Raw genomic sequence first — 24,692 nt, 5'->3', positions numbered from 1 at the left:
CAATTAACCTTCGCCGTTAACACTGCCGAGTGCACATCGCCTGGCTGGAATTCTCTAGCTGCTGCTGCTGCTGCTGCTGCTGCATGCGCGCTCCTTTATAGTTCACGTGAGCCCGACCTTGAACGAAATCTGGTCAGGTCAAAGTGCGAGCAGCAGCAGCAGTGGCATATAATCCTGTGCACTTGTCGACACACACGCGCGTCCACCCCTTCGTACGGTACCGAGAAGCTTCCATATTAATTTTTATTTTTCTTTTCTCCAAACGTTCGATCCAGCTGCGCTTACGAGGTATTTGCCAAAGAAATGCATAAATATCGCGAAATGTTATAAAGGAAAAAAAAGTACAGAAAGAATCGTACGAATTCATTGGAGAAATGAAGCGTGTGTGTGTGTGTGCATTCGAAAGAGGGAGAGAGAGAGAGAGTCGAGCTCTGTGCTGCCGAGCGCGCGCGCGGGAACGAGGCGAGGGAGTGAAAAAGTGTATAAGGTGGGAGAGAGAGAGAGAGAGCTGCGAGGATGTGTAGAGAGAGTATCGAGCCGGCGAGACCTTGAAGAGGCAAGTCGAAACCGGGGCAGTGTCCGCTTAGGCCGTTGCGCCGGCGCAGCGCCGGTTTCAATAGCGCACCGGTAAGCCGGGCTGTCCTACTTTCCGGCGCTGCTCTCGTACTGTATATAATGCTGCTGCTGCTGCTGCTGCTGCTGCTGCTGCACGAGTGATGATGTATACATGTATATTATAAAACACACACGCCCGAGCGAGCACCTTAATACTATATATCGCTACACCTGATGTCTCTACCTGCGAGAGCGTATACGTGATATTTTTTTTTTTTTTTTTACACCCATTCCACCCTGCGCTGTCAAAGCTCGCTGCGATTTTTAACGCTGCTGTTTTTTTTCTTCAAGTTTGCGGTAATCGAGCTTTTGATGAGTATAACGTCAAGGTTGTTGAGCTTTTGTCGATTCGATTCGTGACTTTTCGATCTTTTATTTTTAAAATTACATTATTTATAAAAAATTAGATGTTCTCAAGGACTTTTGATTCGATATTGAAGGATTTGAAAAATTGAAGACACCCAGATGATGAAAATCGTTCTTGTTAACAACTCTAACTTGAAACGATCGCAGACCAAGCTCGATTCGATAAAGCGATACAATTTTCAATATTCTGCGCGCGCGTGCAAATTTCGGGAGATACCGATTTCCTTTTTTTCTCTCTCATACAGATATTCTATAAATTACTTAAAGAGCATAAAATAGAGGCTGCCCTTGATGTAGGTACGCGCAGTATACGTATATTCATATAGCCGCAGTGTTGTATGATTCGTCAAGGCTGCATACACACACACTGACAAGCCTCTCTGCGAGCGCATGGTCAATAGTCATGCCGAACTAATTACTAACGAAATGTTAGGCAAACTTTCGTCGAGTTAAGGCACAATTTTACCTTTTAATCGAATGCAAAATTTCACACTATCCATTGTATATAGATGGGCGATAAATGAAAGATTTATCCATGCAGGATTTCGATAAATGTTGAAATATTTTTATATCAAAAAGGAATGCGCGTACAATAAACGAACGCTCATTAGTAATATAAATCTTAAAATAGTATTCTTACAAAAACTAAAATAACTTAAAAATAATTAGGTACTGGTAAAAATCGAACCAACGTTCATTTTTTTTTTAAATTAAGTGTTACTGAGTAATTAAACATTCTTCAAAGAAGCTTCTTTCAGACTAACACTTTTTCGAATCTCTAAGCCCAATGCTTTCGCGAGAGGAGGAGGAACAGCGTTACCGATCTGACGATGTTTTTCTAAAATATTCCCATAGAACTGGAAATTATCTGGAAAACCTTGAGATCTTGCACATTCGCGAACACTGACCACGCGATCTTCTTTGGGATGCAGAACTGGACCCTAAAAATCACATGAACTTATAATCAATCTGAAGATGTATCATTTTTAGCGGAGAGAAGTGTATTACATGTTTTCTCATTGGCTCTGGATTAGTTATCGTAGTTAAATAGCCATTCCAATCGATGCGTCCGTAAACACCAGCCCATTGATTGTTCTTATCAGCTGTGTGTGGTAAACACCATGGTATCAGAGTGTTTGCTTGCCTATATTTTGACTGGCAAGATTTATTTTTGTCGACGCAACTGCACACGCCTCGCAGTGTTTCCTTAGTTCCTTTACCTTCTTTTTTAAACTCATAATAAACTCTGGAATAACAAATTTCAATTATAAGCTTTTCACTTTTAAGAAAACTTACGTAACAAAATAATATTTTTGTACAATTTATTTGTTAAGGATCCATCACTCAGTTGGACAACAATATTGGGTAAATCACGCCAATCAGATCCACTTCGAAGGGGAATATAGCTCATTCGTTTATTAGCCAAAGGTCCTAAATCTTTACAAATATGATCCATCAACAAAGATGGATTTTTCATATTGGCTCTCATCTGAAAAACACGAATACATATAGTTCAATACCTTAATTTCAATGATACTATTTAAAGATGAGAAGCATACCATTTTTTGGAAATGAGTTTGTGAGTCTTTGCTATATGTCATAGTGATTTCATTAGCTCCGCTAATAATAGATGGCAGATCCGACAAGGCATCTTTAACGGTAATTGCTCTAAAAGGCCCAGATGTAAGAGATTCATCGAAAGTAGAATACTAAAAGAATGAAAATTTTTGTAAATAATTATTTCAATTATTTTATCGTTTTTATAAATATATTACCTTTACGTTATCAATGACCATACTCAACTCACAAGCCGATTTACTAAAGGCATGCAGAGGTCTAGGGATGTTTGGAAGTATTTCTCCAGGAGCAGCGGCAATCAATATAAATCTAGAAGAATAACCCGTTTCAAAGAATGATGTGTTTTATGTAAAATGAACGAACCAAATGAAAAGTTACGTGAACAATGGTACCTTCTGCGAGTCTGTGGTACGCCATAACTACCAGCTTGAAGTATCCCAAATGTGCACTGATAACCCATACGCACCAAACAACTAATAGTTAATTTTAAAACGGAACTGTTTTTATACGAAACAAAGTTCCTGACATTTTCCATAACGAAAAATCTTGGTCTGTAGTAATCACAAAATGATAATAGACTGGCAATCAATGAGTTTTTAATGGATGAATAACTTTTGCGATCAAAACCATTCACGCCGCTCAATCGTTGGCAAGGTGGACCTCCACATAATAAATCTACTTCTCCTGGTTTAGGTACAGGTAAACTATTTACCACTGTTTCACCCTAGAAATTCGAATATTCAATTACAATTTACTTGAAGGGCGATTGCTAGAGTAAAAATACTAAGCAAAATTTTACACTCAAAACTTTTTTCAAAAATTGATTACAATCCATAGTAAAAACTTTGGCTTCTGAATTATTCAGACGATAAGCGTGGGCAGCAGCCTCATCTTGTTCAATAGCCCATAAGTTTTTAGTTAAACCGGACTGTTTTAAGCCTTCTGATAAACCTGTATTTTATAACATGGAATTTATTACTCTGCATGAATGTTGTAAAAGAATTTGGCAAGTGTGAATATACCTCCACAACCCGCAAAAATGTCAAATGTTCTTAATTTATTTGAAATTGGAGCATGTGCAATGGGTTCATCTAAATCCTTTTTGACTGCTCTGATACTTTTTGATTTTGATGTCTTATTTTTTGTGTGTATTAGTCCAATGCCCAGGGTATGATCGGGTAAATCTACCACCTTATCGTTTATACTATCGTAAGCACGGGTAAAATAAAAACGGTTTGGTCCTAGAGAAGACCACTTATCACAATCAGTTCCCTCTTCTAAATTTTCAGAATTCATTAAATAGCACTTTCCAGTGATTTGTTCCTGTTTAACAGTACATACTGTAAAAAAAATAAAGTATTAGTAGAATTATTATGTAAAAATTAATGTTAATTTAAATTAATACCTTCGTCACTCCAATACAATTTATTCAAGTCATCACTGTGAACTGGGGATTTTGTATTTTCAATGCGATACATTTTCTTTACCTCCAAAAATAAATTTTCATTTCTTACACGTTGGGGTTGGGTTTTGGAATATATGCGAGTCACATATCCTACATTAAATGGTTCAACGGTATCGAAATTTGAACCTTTTATTAAATTATTTGACTTTCTATATAATTCAGAGTATGTCGCAGCATCTGCTGTTTTAACAGGTTCCACTTGGTCACCTTTATTGTTGTGTTTAAAGGAGAAAGTATTTGGTTTCAAATAAACTCCACTACCCACTTTTATTTCTTCATTGTGAAGAGTGAAACTTGCATATTCCACCATCCCTTTTTCGATTTCTTTATCAATGGGTTTTGGAAGATTTTTTTGTGCACCTTTTAAACAAGTAGGACAACAATTCGGCACATCTTCAAATAATTCTGTTTTAGGAAGATCTTCAAATCTAGCTTGAACAGGATCATATCGTTTTCGATAAAATATTTCATCCTCTTTGATCGAAGCTGTATTGTTTCCTAAAATTAAGTTCATCATTGAAAAATAAAAATGATTACTTTTAACAATATTTACATTAAATGCAGATTCTGAATTACCAAAATGTTCTGATGAATCGTACTTGAGAACTTTAGCTTTTTGTTGAACATAAATGAGTGGCACATCTTGACATTGATCAACCATGAAGAGTTCGTTTGGATGAGCAGTTTCTGCTAAAATTGTTCCACTACCCCTCCACAACCAGGTACCATGAAACATTTTATCGCCTTTTGAGGATTCCCACATATATCTGACTTTCATTACTTGTATAGGCATAGAGGAATCTTCTGGCGTAATAAAAATATAATCATCTTTTTCTATAACTTCCGAATCCAACTTAATAGCAGAAAAAAAAATTCCCTCAAGGGGTTCTCCTATCCATTCGATAGAATCATGAGCTTTCTTTTTAAATGAACTACAAAGTTTTCGGTGAATATCTATGCTTGATTCAGTGACTTTGTTTGATTCACTGATGTCATCATAATTTTCGTCCTCAACGTCAATAGAGTCCTGAGAAATATATTTGAGAAAATTAAATAGAAAAAAAAGTATTCAAGATATAACTTACAATTACTTCCATGTACGGGCACCTTCGTTTTAGGCATGCTTGTTTACTAGTGCCAGGTCCACCGAATCTAGGCTTATCTTTGCACGAGGCACATTTTCCACAATCAACTTCCAAACAAGCTTCACAGGTTCCACATCTCCTACGTTTTAGAACAAGCTTGTCAGATATATTTTTTTCTTGATCTGGAAAAAAATTTTCAAAAAATTTGTCCACAAATTCTGTGGTTGTTGCTTTTGTCAAAGATAGCTTTTTTTGCTTATAAGATGGTCGAGTCATAGCATTCCAACCACCTTCATTTTTTTGAGAAATTTTTTTTCCAGCTTTCTTTGAATTTTTATTAAAAATCACACCGGGCGAATCAATGAGCATTTTAATGCATGGGGCATAAATCAATTTAACATCACCCTCATCAGCAGATTCATCAAATGAAAGAATTTGATCAACAATAAATTGAGCATGCTCTGTTAACATATTTTCTGTCAATTTTGATATTCCGTTTGGCGATGGAATCATCTAAAATACGTAATATTAAATATTAAGGTAACTATTTGATTAATAAATTATTTTATTAACTCATTCGAACATACATTTAATTTAGCAAGCAAATCTTCATATTCGGATTCTGGATCTTCTAAAAGTATCTCTATAACACTCTTACTTAAGAATGCCTTTTCTTTGACTTGTTTCATAAATGATGAATACTCATCAGATGGTTGTATCAAATAATATTCACTAGTATCTGTATTAACAGATATTACTGCATCTTGAGAACCATCAAATCCCGTTACGTACCATGCCGAGATGGGTCCAATATCTGCAGTAGGTATAGAATTTTCAATTGATGGATCATCACACCAAATTGCATTGGTATAGCCAGACATATAAATATCGACACCACTCTCTATTAAGCCAGTATCGAAGCGGCACAAATGCTTTTCTTTACAGTAAAAACTAAAAAAAAACAATAAGATGTTAAATATAATTAAACTTTATTTTTTAAAAATTGTATTTACCTATAAGCAGTTATTTTAAAGGCCGAACTTTCATAATCAATTCCTTCTATTATGATTCGCTTATCAGTCGCTACCGCAAATTGATCCAGTGCGTTATTGGGATGACCTGAGTAGACCTTCAAACTATCCAAATGCTGACAACAATTTATACAATGGGTTTGATTTTCTGCTTCCTCCATAGAGGAAGCTATTTTTTGGTTGTTTGTTTTACTATTGTTCACATTGTTTTGTGTTGGTATATTGTTTTTTCTGGGTCTTTTATTTTCCTTGCTTTTTCCTTTTGACGATCGATGCCTTTTGATATTTTCATCATTATTTTGTCTTTTTTCCGATCTGGCTCTCAAATTATGATTTTTACTTGTTGAAGTAGTTGGCTGGGGATCAAAATACCGATTTGACGTAGAAGCTTCCTGCAGTACTTCATATCCTATTGGAATCACTTCCCCAGGTTTTTCTTCTCTATGAATAAATTTAGCTTCACCATAACTATTGACCGGCGAGGTCAATTCTGTCAGGTCATATGATTGTATATTCTGTATGTCTGAACCTTCTAATGTTACGGCCACAGCATTAACCCTTTGCAGATCAACGAAAGCATCGGGTGAAATCATTTGATCGAATCCTATTGCCATGAAATCTACGTCATTCATTTCTTCATCCGACATGATTACAAAGTATTACGAGATTTTATCTTGTAGAAAAAATAAAAAGTATCACTTAAAATTGTCGAATCTTTGAAGGCGAATTGACGCACAATTGCAGCACAAAGAAATCACTTGCCGTAGTCGTCGAGATAATTCAGATTTACTTTTTACGCCACCACACAGGAAATCGTAACGTATATGTAACTGCACACGTGCACGAAGCTACACTATATACATGAAATCGTCGCCGGCACTATAAGTCCTATAAGTGGTGGTCACGAGAGCGCCGTAGTACAGGCGATTATATTCATCACTATTACCGACTATTAAAGTTATTTTATTAGTTTTTGATTAAGCAGCACTATCATTAAGATATTGCGGTGTCAACCGAAAAATCTAGTAGCAGCCACTACTGTTGTCACTTGCTCGGATTACTGGAACAGTCGGATTTAGTAGACAATAACTATGACAATTTTTTCAGAGCATAAGTGTTTTTAGGCACGCACACAGATACAGCTAGAAAGACACTGAGACACAGAAGGCTACAGAACTTTTTCAAAAAGACTACTTTCATCGCGTAATATCTACGCGCGAGAATTTTTTGGCGGGAGACTTCGCCGTTCGATCAGTTCGGAGCTCCACCCACAATGAGCACGAAATTCAAATTTTTTTAAAGATGTATAATTCAAAAAATCGATTGTAAATTTTTTTTCTATATTTGTCAAAATCAATATGATTACCACTCTTATATTATGGCAGTAATTATATTTTTAATTTAATAAATGCCAAAAAAAATTTTACAATAGATTTTTTTATTCAAAAATTATGAAAAACAAATTTTTGCATTAACGATTTTTTGTGAATTTTGTTAAAAAAAAAATTACAACTTAAAAAATATTTTCGGACCTTATAACCGATTCTAAACATAAAGGCACTCTTGTAATTTTTTTGTCCCACACCTTTTCAACGAATGAAAAATATTAAAAATTATTAAACTCACGAGTAATAGCAATTTTTGCTATTTTTTCATAAACGCAAAATTGTCTATAATTCTATTTTTCTAATGAAACAGCATCGTACTCTAATATCAATTTTTTTGTGTATTCATTCATCTTTTATGATTTAATTAGTACGGACTAACATATCTCAAACGTAATTTAATCCGTCACTTTTGTTTGACAATTATGTGAACAGAAAAAAATGTTGAACATTTTTCAATGATGATAAATTTTTTCTCGAGCACAGTTAAAACATTACACGAAAAAAGATTGCACAAAAATACTCACTAAAGATATTTTTTAAAACTTTTTCTCAATAGTAAACTGTAAACTAAGGTTTTAAATACCTCCCCTTCTCGCTCTCTTACTTGATTTCACGATTTCACTGCTTGTGCCCAATGCAATTCCGAAATTTTCACTTATTAAAAACCTCATTTACATTTTACATAAGACGCAATGTTTTTTATATCGAAAAATAGAAATAACGCGTAAAGCTCGGTGCAAATCTCAGATTTGTTTGCTCTTGTTCTCCCTCTTTCGCACACGACTTTGCTCGTCACCGCCAATGCTTTACTCGTCCATGAATCAGTATTTCTTCTCTCTCTCTTTCTCGAGCTTTTAAAGAGGATCGTCACTCGTGCCAAAAATATGAGATAAGCTCAGGGACACGGCTGCATGCGCGGCCGACGCTGGCGGTATACCGACACGAGCTGCAGCTTAGTATAATACGAATCGTCGTCCGGATCAACAAGGTTTTTCGATATCGCGAGCTTGCATTATACGAACCAATGCAGCCGCACACGCAGCTCGATGAGAGCGAAAGCGCATCGAGAATCGCGCGATCCTTCTTCTCTTTATCCCGGGATCACGAGTAGCGCGATATGAAAAATATTTTTTCCCGCCATTATGTATACTACGTAATGGCCGTTTAGAAAGAAAAGTTTAAGAAAGCTTGGACTTGGAATTGGAAAGATTTACAAAACCCCTGCTTTCCCTTCTCTCTCAACTATATATCATTAATTGTCCCATTTTTGGAGCAAAGATTTTTACAAAATTTCTCCAACTCCTAAAATATAAAGGATCATGCGTTCTCAGAATTGGAAGGGGGAGATCCTTGTTATACATTGTAGCTCATCTTTCTACGAGGAGTATTTCGACATTCATCTCGCCCAATCTGACAGGAACACATTGGCATATTATAAACGCGCTTGCGTGAATATAACAGTCGCGCGAGAAGCTGCGAAGGCTGGCCGCGCGCGCGCACATGTTTCGCGTACGTATATATACTCCGTTTTTTTCCATAAAGCCTCAGAAGTACACTTCTATAAAATGGGCTATGCTACGGGAGAAAACACAAGCTGTACGCGCACACCGTACAACCTATATTTACTGTGGATGTTTGATTTACGCGTTGCGCTGAATATCGCGTGGCAGCGGCGGCACGCGCGTCTATCATCGCGCGCGCGCACGCACGTTAGTTTGTCGGTTACAAAGTATATCTGCGTATGTGTGGGATTACATGTATATATGTAGATATAGATACAAAGAGCGCGCGAGTATCTTCGAGTATACGCGCGCGAGACGCATATACATAGGTTTATGTATACACAACTCGCGCTACTCTTACTTTCACTCGCGGCGTTTGCCTACATGGTACCGGTCTCGGACTATATATGTGCGCGCGTGTACACGAGCAGCTGTGAATCTGCGTCCGCTCAGCGCGACTATATATACACACAGCTAGATATTGCAGAACAGAAATTAGAAAAGTATATAGTACAGAATGTCGTGGCGCCCGCGTTGATAAGAGTCGTTGTATACGTGCACGTATACACGTATACGGGCCATTTTCACTCATACCTATATAGTTATTAAGTTTAATATGTCCCGTGTTTATAATAACAACATAATAGTCGAGCGCCGATGTTGGCTATAATATTTATCCATTATGAGGCCCGGCGCGGTGTACACATTAAGGCGAACCGCGAGAGAGAGACGCATAACTATTCAAATTACGTAACCGAATCTTGTGCGGGACATACGTATAATGAGATATTATAATGCACAATATAAGCACGAGACAAAACAACCTCGTTGTCATGTGCGTGTGTGCGTTACGGGGTGACCGACGAAAATTCCTAAGACTGTTTTCTTTCTTTGTAAATACTATAGATTGACAGATTATATTTTCGTTACACACTTGCATTTTTCTCTCGATAATTTTCATTGGGTCACTTCCTTACCGATCACCGTATATGATAAATTGCTCGGGTACGAGGATTATGTTTTGGGACAGCATATATATTCGATGTATGGTAACGCTTCTAATCGCTGCGCCAAGAAATCGCGGCCGTTTAAGAGGATTTAACGAGAATATGTATTCCATTAATGTGTGCATTAAAATTTCTCGTTGTAATTAATAATGTGTGCTTTAGTCCAGCTTAAAGATAAACACGGCGTGTCTATATATACTAGATCTGCGTAACGAATGCGCCGATCGTACTTAACTGAGTACGACTACAGGAAGAAATGCAACGTGTTGTATCGCACCGGCCCCGAACGCGCATGTAATATCGAATTTATGAGCGAATTTGATGAGGCGTGTCTGCGATATATTTATTAATAAACGATATTCATTGCAAATATTATTCGATTAATGTATCTCACTCGCCGGATGTAAAACGGCTTTATAATGCATATTTAACGCGCTACTATTCATACGGTCTCTTTATTTTTGGTACTTATAAGTAAGGATGTAGACGTAATAAGCAAACGCACACTTTGAATTCCGAGGAACGATTTGTAAACTGATCCGAGAGAGTCTTTCGCTCGCTATTATTCGCAGCCGGTGGCGAGAATCCGCTTGCTCATTTTTGCTGCGTTGCTGCTCTGCGCTGATACGTGCGGGAATCCCTCGGTCAAACGCGGCTACAGTGTAATTCACATCAGATTGGTTAGACTCAGTACACGTTGCGACCCCGTAGCTTGAACAACAAAGGAAGATCGCATCGACTGTAGCAATTGATAAAAATATTTCATTTTTAAGTGACTGTTGTGCGTGAGTGTACACGAAGATGTCTTTGTCCATGTTAAAAAGTGCGCGTGAAAGGATCAATTGGGAGAACGAAAGAGAGAGAGAACAATTTTATAAGGTTTTTGAATATTTAGTTCGAAATTGGAAGGGGCCACTTCCAAATCTCCGAGACTTTTTTCGACGGGAAGAAATCGATTGGCTTCTCACACAGTGCGTAATTTATCACGATGATAGGTTCATTGAAGTAGCAAAACCTATAGACTTTGTGATCAGATCCGGCTACAAGGACGAGCCCGACGTAGACGAAGGCGAAAAGCCATCGCTGCGTCGCACTACACCAGTGCATCATGCGTTTTATCGCAGGTTAACCTGTACCATCTATAAACTATTCCAAATTTATAACAGATTTGATATCGTCACCCCAGCGCAGGAAGGTATCTATTTGCAAGCTGTAGCAAGAAGGATACTTACTCGCGCGCAGAGGCAAAAAGGTATCTAACTCGAGCTCAGCGGCAAAAAGGTATCTAATTCGAGCGAGAAGCAAAAAAGTAGCTTATTCAAACGAAGTGGCAAGAAAGTTTTGACGCGCTGAATTTAGGTTGGCAACGGAGCCGTAAATGATAAAATTTTGTTTCAACATTCAACATTCAACATTTAATTCAAAGCTATATGTAAAGCCGATAACTTCTACTTTCCTTTCATAACATACAAAGTTCTCCATAAGTGGCAAATTGAGTCGAAATTATGGTGAGATTGATTTGTTTGCTCGCATTTCAAATAGATGTAACTCATTACACTAGTTCAAATGTTTTTCGTCTTTTTTGCTCTAATACAAAACAATATTTTATCATTTACGGCTGCGTTGCCAACCTAAATTCAGCGCGTCAAAGCTTTCTTGCCACTTCGTTTGAATAAGCTACTTTTTTGCTTCTCGCTCGAATTAGATACCTTTTTGCCGCTGCGCTCGAGTTAGATACCTTTTTGCCTCTGCGCGCGAGTAAGTATCCTTCTTGCTACAGCTTGGAAATAGATACCTTTCTGCGCTGGGGCGACGATATGAACTACGCCGACGAGGTCGGGTTTACACATTTTCATGTGGCTTGCGGGTGGGAGTGTGAAGACGCCGTCGAGAAATTTCTCGAACTCGGCCAGGATCCCAATTGTCTCGTACCAAAAACAGGCGATTCGCCGCTTCACTTGTCTCTGCAATGTACTAATTTCAAGATATGCGAATTGTTGCTGAGGAATGGCGCAGATCCAAATTTAGCCAATATTGATGGATCGACTCCGCTGCATATTATTGCCAAGAAATCCAAAAGCGGAAACTTGGCGAGGATGCTGTTCAAGCTCAGCGAAGCAAAATATCAGCCGTTGCACATCGATGCTCGGGACAAACGCGGCTGGACACCACTACGATACGCTCTGGGCACGGCCTGCTGGTCTGATGAAAAACAGACTATCGAAATCCTGATTCGAAATGGCGCCGATCCGAATTCAACCTATCAACATGGATCGACTATTCTGCACATCATTTGCCGGGAATACCCCAATGATAATTTGCTTATAAAGACATTCTTTGAGGTTTGCGATAACATGCAGCTGACGTTGCAGGTCGACGGCTTGGACAATTTGGGTCGGACACCGCTGCAATGGGCCGTAGCGAATTTTTCGCCCCGGATGGTCGATTTGCTCTTGGATCACGGTGCTGATGTGTCTAAATTCATTTTTCCCACTGAGTACTATTTTGGCAAGTCATCGAGTTTTCGGGCGCATAACTCTTCGTTAAATGCAGAACTTAGACTAGCGTCCGCCGCTCTGATGATCGTCGAACGTCTCGAGAATAGAGGATACGAGCTGGACCGAAGCGGCGCCTTAACTATCGTGAAATTTTTAGATAGGTTGAAAATTTTCAATAGTTCGAAGCATCTTCGGGTGCCTTGGTATTGTTACGGTGTCGGGTATTCCGCGAATATGTTGCCATACGACGTATTCCGGTTGCAACCCAAAGAAGCGACGAAACGTTTCAAATATGAGGACTACTATGAGTTCTCGGAGTCAGCAGCAAACCTTGGTAGTATTTGCGTCATTCAACTGTGCGAAAAAGTGTCGAGAAGATTTTTCCAGCGATGGGCACTGGAATTTTTCATGGAATTGACGCATTACACACTGCCGATTCTCTGCTGTGAAAAAATCATCGAAAAGCTGATGAATCAAGATTTAATTCAGATTTGTATGGCTGCAACAGGCCAAAGTAATTAGAACAGTAAAGGATCTTTTTTTCTTGTTATAAAATAGATAAAATAAGCGAAGCAGATAATGATTCATAGCATATTTATTAAGCGGCAAAAATATTTGCAGTTTTTTTTCAATATTTTGTGTTATTTTCAATGTTGCACATTTTCTATCTAGTTCGAATAAATAAACATAAAAAAATAAAATCAACTAATATGTCTGGATTTTAATTTCTTTCTTACTTCAATTTCGTTCACATAAAATCATCATCAAAAGTTTCACATCTTTTTCCTTTTGTGGGTCGGCACAGTCGGACCAATATCATTAATACATCATTGACACGTAAATATACTGTCCAGACCAGACTCTTGATCTCCCATTAAACGTTTATAAAGTAGTCACGCATTTTTTCCAATTCCCGTATAGTACAGTCTCGGGCGCGCGACCACTTAAACACACACACACACACACAGCACACGTTTATAAATAAATATAAATTATACAGGTTACTCACGCGTGTACAAAACTGCAAACTACTCTCGTGTACCCCGGCAGGCAGGCAGTTGTGCATTCACTTTTCGCGCACTCGATACACATATATATATTCGAGCGAGACGCCGACTCGTTGCACGAGTATAGAATTATCCCGCGCCGGTCGTTTGTCGATGATATAATTATGTAATTGTATAAATGCTGCGTGTGCCCGCACTATACGCGCTCAACTGTTGTAAATAATGCCATAAAGTTATGATTACGGGATTGGTTGGTTTATAGCGATTATCAATAAGACAATTGTGTATGTATACGCTAATGCCAATTAATTGTTATATGCAATACGGATATTCGGATTAGCTTCACGTTTACTTTTCCTATCTTTTTTTTCATTCATTCGTTGAGTCCGTAAAATATATCTCATAATTTCCGGGGTGTCTGCGAGTAGACGCTCAAATTAAAGAATCGACGACCTCATTTAATGAAATATTTTAACCAGTTACGAACAATGAAGTCGAAAGTTTTTAAATAAATCGTGAAAATTTCTAAATTTTCCACACGCCACCGGAGTACACACGATAATGTATTCACCTATTTTCAATATCGCGCCTAATGCGCTCGCGAGACGTAAACCGGAGAATCGATTAAACTCTCTCGGCATTTTGATTGGATTCCGGAAATGCGAATGACGCGCCGCAGCAAACTTTGGTGTGTGCGTGTGTATATGAGTGCGTGCCTTACGAAGCTCTGTGAGAAAAATGTCAAAAGTACGAAAGACGATATGATGCACATAGGGTCGTAGAAAATTTGCAAAAAGGGATCGGTATTAGAGCGGTTTTCTGGATCTCTGTTTCAGGAAGCTGCATCGGCAATCGTTTCACGCGCGTAATAATACGATATGCATAAATTAGGTATCGTATCAAAATGTTGCGCAATTCCAAGTTGCGTTACGAATTTCGTCGTCCGTCGCGCCAGACGCGATTATGAATATCGCGGATAAATAAAATGTAGTTTTTCAAGCCTGGAACTTGAAAATCGCAAGAAAATCACGGTATAATGATATATACGCAGGCACGCGCGTAAACGAATTTTGACAATTCCATCTATCTGTCGTAAAAAAAAAATGCTCTCGCACGGCGAGCTAAATACTACCAGTGCCAAACGTGTTTTTCCAAAAATGTCTCTGTCAAGGCGCCCCATTTGTTTTCTCCCAGTCACTTTTTCGCCATCGTTCGCACCGCCGATCCCGTGCGGGCAATTCGCACACGCAGTGCGATGCCTTTAACGTATACGATTCAAACCTGAAATTTGGCCATTTTCCATCGGCGGTCGCTGTAATAATGTTCGATTCGAAAATGCCAATAGCGCGAGAGAGTCAGGTCGTTTAATGTGTGTCGCGCACGTGAAATACTTTTTTACGCCGAGCGATTTGACATACCGGCAGTACGACATATTATGGTCCGATAGAGTAATTTTTTCAATCAAGTTCACTGGTTCTCAAGCTACTTAACTGCGCTATTTTATGGTCTTAAAAGTCTCGATAGGTATTTAGCGAGCGAGATCGTAAAAGATTCAAAGTTTTTATAACGTAGAGACGTTGCGATTTCCATTATATTCTCATCTCGCTCGCGACGATCGCAGCGCATGTTTTTTTTTCAACTCTTTCACTAGAGTCGTCCGGCATGTATCATATTTATGACTATACTCTTCAGCATTATATGATCCTTGTTATGATCTTTTCGCGAGTATACATACGATATATTTTCTTGGCAACTTAGTCGAATAGCGAATATGAAAAAGTGAAAGAAAGAGACCTTCAATGATACGCAACCTAATGTGGCCTCCAATTTTTTTTTCGGAGTGGCGGAGGTCAAAGGTGCAGAAAGTGGTGAGTACGAGGCTCCTGCGAGCTATTGCGGAAGAGCAGAAGCAGTACTACGGCCCGCGCGTTATACGCTTAGCTCGTTTTTTCAATATTTTTAGGTAGCTTCTCTCTCTCGGAATACACGCGTGTACTACGTGATGTATTTTTCGTGCAGGAAGCTAAACGCTAGGAGAGTAGAGTAGAGAGAGAAAGTTCAATTTTCAAAAGTGCAGTACACGTTTAGAGGTCGTGCAAGGCAGAGGCGAGTTTCTTCTTCTTCTTTTTTTCATACATACGTTTAAAGAAACTCGCCCGTCTAGTCTTTTAAAAGCTCTTCTCTCTCTCCCACTCTTCGTTTTATCTTTCTTTCAGCTTCCTCGGAGGCTGCAGCAAGCTTTCTTAAGGGTAAACACACAGACACTCACACACAAAGTATTTTATAGACAAAGCTGCGAACTCGTAAAATATTATATTGGCGCGTGCGTTTTATGCGTCCCCCCGCGCACACATAACTCGCGCTCGATTCGAACCGCGAACGTCCGGTACTTACTTCGCTCGGGCAAAAGAGTCGCCAATGGCACGGCATGCATTAGAATACGTACAACAGTGTGTCTGTGTGGGTAAACATTATATACCATTTTGCACGTGACATTGAGCAGAAAAAGAGATGGATGTGCGGTATGGCAGCGATTACTTTCTTGCCTTCCCTCATACACACACATACCGCGATTTTGTGACAAAAAAGCTCGCGCTCGAGGCTACCGCAGCACACGGCGTTTACACAGCGTGAAAGCGCGCACAACTGCCACGGAAGAAAGAAAAATCCGAATCCTTGTATGCGTATACAATGCGAGCGATTTTATTCCTGCGGCCAATATTATATGACTCGTGTGTGCACTTGCACGCGGCGCGGCCTTGAGATAAGACTCCTCGTCGTGTATATAGACGCTCTCCACGAACGAGTGACACTTTTGTGTGTTAATTTAAATGGAGACGCGTTACCCTGCGCGTGGAGAACCAGGTCTTTCAATAATACTAATTATTTTGGAATTAGTATATCTTGTACGATGTATCGTAGTCGCATGCCTGACTATATTGTTATTCTTACTACTGAGACAAAAAGCTCGCGCCGGACGGTCAACACGAGTTGAGATGCCGATGCTGTCGTGTCCTAGCCTTGTTTTCATAACCACGTAAAATATTGCACTTTATTCGATATAGAGCAATAGTCGTTAATCCCGCGGTATTTTAATACATATATTCCAATTGATGCAATTCATGTTTCGCACCCCAAACTGATGTAATATTCCCGAGAAGTTGCGTGCCCGCGTGCGTTTGTACTGTTCAAGGCTGACTAAACATTAAAATAACTCGACTGCGTGTAAATTAGAAAAAAAAATATAAAATGTATATTAGTATAGCCGTTGCACGACTGACCGACAATCTATGCGCCGATCGGTTGAAAAATAAAACTAAAAAAAAATAAATTATTAGCGGATCAGATGTATACAAAGAGGTTGTACATGTGTCAGTGAACGCGTAAACCAGTTATCTTTAGGACTGGATGATTAATCTAGGAACGAAGGATATTACAGAGCGAAGGAAATAAAATTGGATTAAAAATAAAACACAATGAAACACAAAAATATTCAAATTTAAACAAATGGATTCAAATTTTTTTATTCATTTTGATTACAATAGTAATGGTTAAAAAATAATAATAAGAGAGCAATTACAAACCAAGCAGCCAACACAAAAACATTTTAATTTTAGCAAATGGAAAAGATTCTGAATTATTATCTATATTTATTTTGATTGTAATAATAATAGTGGTTAAAAAAATAATCATAAGAGAGCCATTACAAGCCAAGCAGCCAACACAAAATTATTCATTTTTTAGCAAATGGAAAGATTCTTAATTTTTTATTTATTTTGATAGTAATTAATGTTTAAGAAATTATAATAAGAGAGTCGTTACAAGCTTTAATTAGTAACTGCCAAGCAAATACGATACAAGTCTTCGTTCATTAGCTGATCGATGATTTTCTCGCAGCACAGAATCGGCAGCTGTTGGCTCGTCAGCTCCACGAAAAAATCCACAGTCCATCGCCGGAAAATTTTTCTCGATAATATCTGGCATAGATCTGTAAAGTATATTGAAATGGGCATTTTATGTAACCATATAGAATTTTCTCCCCGTGCGAAATCGAAGCAATCCGAAAGTGTGACTAGCTTCGCCGCTTCCTCGGGTGCTGAACGGGTCGCCAGTTCGTAGATCGAAAGACCGGGCGTTATCATTGTTTCTTCCATCATTTTCGACGCCCGTTTGAGGCTGATTTCGCGCTGAGCGTGCTCAGTGAGTAACGCATTCGCGTACAGTCGAGGAGAGCAGCGCGCTATGTGGCGACAATTCATACTTCTCCTCGCACTGAAATCAATTGAATACAGGTCGAGGAGCCCTGATTACAGTCGAGGAGAAGTGTGAATTGTCGCCACGTAGCGCGCTGCTCTCCTCGACTGTATGCGATCCCGCAGACTCGAGCCAAGACGACTCGCTCAGCTCGCGTGCGTGTAGCCTGTGCTGTCTGCTACATGTCAAAGTGGCGGGCCGACTAGCGCTACCTTTAACCTCTCTTTCTTGAATGTAAACATATCTACATGAGATAGAAATGTCATTTTTAAGTCATGTTTGTGTTCGCACCAAACACGATGACTGTAAAAATGAAGCAGTAGAAACTGAATAATGGAAAGAAATGCAGCGTGACCGATGTTATACCGACTCTACTCATCAAGACACTAGGAAAATCAGTGTAATGAGATTCAAGTTGGAACAACTAGTGCTTTATGTAACCCCTCGTTTTTCAGAAAAAACATATCCACACAAGTTGCATATACAGTATGTACACGAGAGCCTAAAACTAGCGGCAAAGTCACAGTTTTTAGTTTAGAGTGCTATAAAGAAATTAAATGGAACATAACAATTATGCATGATATAGTTCTCAAAACGAGCTCTTATGCAGAAAAATTTTTTATACAACAAGGGCTGAGTAGCGGTGTGGATACGTCTCAGCGTGTTTGCAGCGTTGGAGACGCTGTAGTGCCTCGGCCGCTACGCGGCCTCGGCGACTACAGCGCCCCAACGATGCAAACACACCTCGACTGTATCCACACCGCTACCAGCCCTTGATGTGTAAATAACTAATTTTATCATCTCGTGTATTTTTTTTTTAAATTCCTTTTTTACGAAAAAAATTGCGACATTGAACTTGAACTTACTGGGTGTGTGTGTGTGTGGCTGTCGCAGCTGTTGATGTCGAGTAATTATTTTTAAATTACTCGCCAACGCACCTCCGGCACACTGTTTGTTGCTCTTGTTGATTCCAATGAAAATTGAATAATAAAACAAGTACATACTTCGAATACGTTTATTAATAATTTGTAATTTTTTATTTTCATTTCAGCTTGGGTTCTAGGTTGGTTCATGTGTAAAACAGTACCGTACATCCAGGGCGTCTCCGTGGCAGCTTCAGTTTACAGTCTAGTTGCTGTATCGTTGGACAGGTACGTAATTTTCCAAAGAACCTTTCGACGAATATCGGTCTAATTTTCCCATATTCACACGCGCAATATTATGCAATTGCACGAAAGCGTGCACATACCCGAAACGCGAGTCGAAAAAAGAAAAAATATCTCATTTCGTTCGTCGAACTGCTAGGAAATATTCGAACGAAATGTGCTCACTGTCTTCTCGTACGCGTGTCTTGTAAGTGTCAGAATCGGGCTCTCGACACTTCCGCGTGTGTAAAACGGCGCGCGCTTTTCGTCGTCGATGACATATGCGTGATTATCATCGATGCGTGAAGCTCTCTTACGTAGAAAAATCAATATTTAGTAGGTTTTTTTATTTGACAGATAGATTATGTAAAAAATTGAATAAGGTTGAGGGGTGTGTTTCTATTTTTGCTCAATAATTAACGTTTAGGATTTACTTGTACATAAAAAAGTGAAACAAAATTTATTGAATGAACTGGACATGGTTATTTAAATGTAAATATTGATCTTATAAAAAAACAATTAAATCACAAATGAGCTAAAATATGAAAAGATCCCTTATAGCAATCTTAAGAAATTATTTTTGAATTAATATAAGCATAACCACTCAGACAGCTACCCATCCATCCCCCCAAGTATGAAACTCGGAGGAGAACGATCATCGATGGCAGGCCGAGCCTCCGCAATGGGAAGCTCGAGGCCGCCAGCCTCACGCTCAGAATGGGCAGCCACGTCTCATCCTCGTGGCTGCATCGACTCCTACTTTGGGTAGAGAGTCTGTGAAGATACACTACAGAAATGATCCTGTGAAGTATGATCTTGTCTGATCGAACGAACGGCCCCAGTACTTAAGCGCCAAACTTTGATGTTTCACTTGCGAGTAGCGATAGAAAAACGGGTCGTAGCCACGTATCGTTGAGATCGTGAACTATTCGAGTCGCTTCGATGCTCGACGCTGTGAATGCGCAAGACGACACGCGTGCGCTTTGGTTCGGCGCGCGTTGTGGCGCGCACGCTCGACTCATTCATCGATCAATTTTATTCGTATGGTTTTATAGAAAAAAATTAAAAATTATATTTTTGGAAAAATAAGTCGAGACACACTGTAAAAAATTTTACGACGCAATAAATTAATTCTTACTAGGTAATTTTTATAACATTTTCAATCATATCCCTAGGTTGCTTTGTTATTTTTTTCGAAAAAATTTCCCCGGCTCGATCCTGAATCAATCGGGTATCGAATTATACAGCAAGTGTGTATAGAGCGCAATACTATATACAAGCAGTGCAACGTGCATTCATTCACCATAGTCGTCGTTGCACACGCCTATCTCTCTATAAACGAACCCGCCGGGATATATATCGAAAGTTTCGTACGAACAGGTTTATCGGCAACAGCCGCCCGTGTTGCACTGCTGGCCTGCTAACCAATAATATAAATGTATGTATATACCCATACGTTACGCTGCTCAGCTGTGTAACGCGACCGCCCACGCGTTGCATCCATATATACTCGAATATAACCCTGCTCATATGATATTCGTATTATTACGGATAGATCGCGAGTTCTCCCGTAACGATTTTCAACTCGTGTCAATTTGTCATGAGTTTGAAAATAGCGCGGATTATTTTTCAATGTGTTTTAACCTGTGTGTATACGCTATTTGCGAAACACCGGTTGAAAAATGCCGACTCCATAAAATACCGCACGCACGCAGTTCAAGCGCGACATCACAAAGCAGCTAGCTAAGGCAACATATCGTTATGATTATTAATGTTATTATTTTTTTGAATTATAATTATACTACGATCGTCGTCGCGTACGAATTACGCACGTGTTTAGCGTATCCGCAGCCCCTGTAAAGTTAGCACACGCGAGAAAAAATAAGGCCGCGGATCTTAAGTACGCCTCGATTTCGTTTGATTATGGATATTCGTTCGCGATTATTTTGCAATACATGTATGCTTATGTATATTATTAATACGCGTTTCTGTGACTGACCCGTACCTCTCCTGTGTTCTCGTCCAACACAACCTGTGCAGCAATCCACGCGATCTTTCGCAGCTCTCGACTCGCTCGACGTTTTAATTATTTATATTTCAATTACCTGCACCGTACGCTCGATATAATATACGAAAGAGCCGGAGAAGGATTATACCGCGTGTACGTACGATACGCGTTGCGTACGCGCCGGCCATAATGCAATATAGGTAGGGAAAAATGAATATAATTTTTTATATTTAACGAGACTAGAACTCGCGATCTGGCATTTAGATACGAGCGCGTAAAAAAAAAAAAAAAACTTTCGAGAAACGAATAAAAATGTTCGTACCGTATATGCATCGACTTGCGAAGCCATACGAAATACATATAGAGATACATTACGGACAGATTCAAAATATAATCGCTCATTCAGCCGCGCGTTGCGATGCATCGACGCGCCGTTTAGTAGAGGTGTGTATTTTAATAACGCGTCGATACTATAATATCCCCATAAAACGTCGATATACTCGATACAACGCAACACACACACGCACACACGATGATGATGCCCATTATAGTTTGCAGAATCGCTTTATAGCCGCGACTCATCGTACGTATACAGATGTAAACATCGCGCGGCCCATAATATACAATACACTCGTATAATATATCATATATTAATCAACATTCTTCCAAACGCGTGTATATACTACAACGCACGCAGTGCGCCGCGCGCGGTTAAATTTCCATTATGCAAGATTCGTACAAAAGTTTTTCTTTTTCTCTCTCTCTCTCTCTCTCGATACGGCCGATATTACATAATGCATTTTAATTTAATGTTTAAAGAAATTGAAGAAATTAACGAAAGCTTGGCTCTATGTTTTACGTAAGGTATAGGCTACTAGAGTCCTCGTCGTCGTCGTAGTAGATACGATGTTTGCCATACGTTTGCTGCACGTTGATGCAATCTCGCGTTTGAGAAGAAAAAAATAATAATAATAATAAAATGTAAGGGAAAAACTACAATTGCGATCGGTATGATAATTAATTTTGTCGACCCGCGGGTTTACGCATATAAAGTACATCCGTACGCGGCAGCGTATGTAATGCGCGTCTTGGCTTAGCTCGAGTCTCGCGCGCGCGCGCTCTGATTTATAACAGGGTCATTATACACACGATCCTGCGATGGCGATGGTCGCGCTGCAGCTGCGACCGATGTCTACACTTGCACACACGCGCATCCAGGACGCTGCAAAGTGACATGCACAAAACGTCGTCGCAATAATAGAGCCGAGCCGAGCCGCGCGCTGCAGAGCTGTAATTTTTATTTGGAAATAGCTTCGGCAATAGTCAGTGCGGCAGTGTCTGCGCGTTGTGCAAATTGGGAAAAATTTGCCCACACGCTCGATCTCCGTGCTGCAAACTGTATACATAGCTTTGCCGATCGTCCCTCGCGCACGATGCTCCGTATGTGTGTACTTGTCCGCTATGCGCGCGATCGTCGCAATTTTTGCCGTTTGCGAAAGCATCTCGATGCCAATTGCGCCGCATATATATATAGGCTCGTCGCCGTGGAGTGCGCCGATTGTCAAAGAGCCTTATATACTATAGTTGCGACGCGTATACGCGTATGGGACCCAGCTATATATATAATATACCGATTAGACTACCAGGCGAGCCTGGTGCAACTGCACACGCACACTTACACACATATACCTATATGTAGATGTGTGCCAAGGGGGGCAGCGGCTCATTGGTCGATCGGCCGTTCCCACCCCCCGTGTTTTACCTGCAGATTCGTCACTAATGTGCACTGTGCGGCGTTAGAGAAAGAAAGAGAGCGGCTGTGCGATTTTTAATTTCGGCGCTTAGGTATAAAATGCCAAATGCCAGCCGATCTGGACAAGCAGTATCCCGCTGTCTCTTGCCTAGGTGTACTCGTGTAGTGTGTGCCCGTATCGACTGATCTCTCTCTCTTAGACTTCCCCAAATCAACATGTTCAAGTTGGTAAGTCGAGGGAGCGCAGTTCATCGGCAGCGATAGTCACGTATAATACTTTGTTTTCGCTCGTTCGAAAAAAAAACATCGGAATAATATCGACGGGTAGTGCATCGGTTGAAACAGCATCGACGCGAATTGCGACTAACTAGTCTTTTTCATACCGAATATACGTATATACGACAAACACATACAAATGTAATGTATGGGTGTCTATCCGTTTCGCGAACTCGCTAACGTGACGGGCTCTTACGCAAATTTGTCGCAGAGTTGCGAAATAACCGTGAGAAATAATCATTCCTAATTCTCCTTGCAGCCGTATTCAAATACATGCGAGTGTATACGTTCGTGTTTCGACACAGCCATATAGTTATGGGGATAATAATACTCACGACGCGGTGACGATTAAAAAATAAATAGTGACTGAAATTTATTTCGAGCCCGCGCGTGTGCATAGAAACGAGCGAGACATAATCGTGGGCTCGGCGATCGCGCGATTAATAAATCTTCGCGCGTGTATGCATAAATTGTGTCGATCGAGCTCACCCGGGATCGATTGTATCGTATACGCACACACGAGTGACGCGATCGCGTGTCACGCACCGCGAGGATATTGAAACTCGCGCGCGAAAATTGATAATTGGCGCGACGAGATAAGTACTTTTTTTCGCGTGCTTTAAAATCGCAAGTAATTTCTCTTTTATCGTGAAGATTCATAACGATATAATAAGTAATAATGCACACGCGACGAGAGAGAAAAACATTTTCTCATTGCGATCGATTTTTGCGTTACGTATACGCGTTTCTGAAATATTATACATCACACGCACGGCTTGGAAAAAAGTACATAATAACGCGGTAACGTTGTAATGGTTTTAAATCTCTTCGCGGTGCTTATACAATAGAGAAGATTGTTAACGATCGCCAGTCCGCCGAGCTGCAAACGAATAATTCGACTTTAGAGCCAATATCAATTTCTCTCGATAAATGTCCTGGCAGGCAGTAATCGCAGCCCTCGTGTCGGTGGTGTGCGCCCGACCGGGCGGCCTCACCGGCCACATCCTCGACCACGGCCTCGGCCACATTCACGCGCCCAACGTCGTCAGCCACGATCACGGGCATCACGTGGCTGTGATCGCCCAGCCCGTCTCGCACGCCCATCACGTCTCGCTGCATCACGCCGCGCCCCTGATCCATCATCACGCGCCGATCGTGTCGCATCATCACGCCCACGTCGAGCCGCTCCATCTGGTCAGCCATCACGAGGTTCATCATCACGAGCACATCCCCCATCACCAGCCGCTGGCTCCCCACGTACACGTGGCGCCCATCGTGACCAAGACGGTGCTGCCCGGACACGACCACTACGTGCCCGTCCATCACGAGCATCATCATCATGGCTTGCATTAGGGCCCAACGCCCCGAGAGCTTAAAAAAAAGTGGCGATACTTTTTGTAAAAATCGCGTCGAGAGTCAATGTGTTTTTTTTTTGTTTACTCGATCAACGCTGGACTGTAGCGTTTTTTTAATTTTTCATATTTATTTTTGTACGAAAAAAAAGAAAGGAAAAAATATACCTTAAAAGCCGAGAGAGTCGACACGTTGAACCTTATTTTGTGATGTCCTCGTTATCCCTTGCATCCATCAAATTTTTCGCTAATAAAACTTTTTCAACTCGTGAAATATCGTTTTACGATCATTGAAATTTGCACTATGATGTCAGCACCAAGAAATGTGTAACATCTGCCAATGACAAAATAAGTTGTCTAAC

At 40.0% G+C, this 24,692-nt stretch overlaps 2 protein-coding genes and 1 non-coding gene across 3 annotated transcripts in view; 2 read left to right on the top strand and 1 right to left on the bottom strand.

Annotated features, from left to right (window-relative positions):
* LOC106658108 (neuropeptide SIFamide receptor-like) overlaps positions 1-24,692 on the top strand; it is a 66,262-nt gene that overhangs the window by 24,969 nt on the left and 16,601 nt on the right. The window contains exon 2 of the mRNA XM_014379927.2: positions 18,848-18,947. Coding sequence (XP_014235413.2) covers positions 18,848-18,947 — 100 coding nt within the window. The remainder of the gene's footprint in view (positions 1-18,847; positions 18,948-24,692) is intronic.
* LOC111693845 lies at positions 19,541-19,759 on the bottom strand. The gene has a single exon (XR_002763499.1). It is a non-coding gene; the product is annotated as a small nucleolar RNA U3 (small nucleolar RNA).
* LOC106658104 (histidine-rich glycoprotein-like) lies at positions 22,919-24,331 on the top strand. Its single transcript, XM_014379924.1, has 2 exons — positions 22,919-22,930; positions 23,921-24,331. The coding sequence occupies exons 1-2, from the start codon at positions 22,919-22,921 to the stop codon at positions 24,329-24,331; spliced, it is 423 nt and encodes a 140-aa protein (XP_014235410.1).

This window comes from Trichogramma pretiosum, unplaced genomic scaffold, assembly GCF_000599845.2.
Source record: "Trichogramma pretiosum strain Unisexual culture from Peru unplaced genomic scaffold, Tpre_2.0 scaffold127, whole genome shotgun sequence".
NCBI classification, from domain to species: domain Eukaryota; kingdom Metazoa; phylum Arthropoda; class Insecta; order Hymenoptera; family Trichogrammatidae; genus Trichogramma; species Trichogramma pretiosum.
This window is presented reverse-complemented; position numbering and strand designations above follow the sequence as displayed.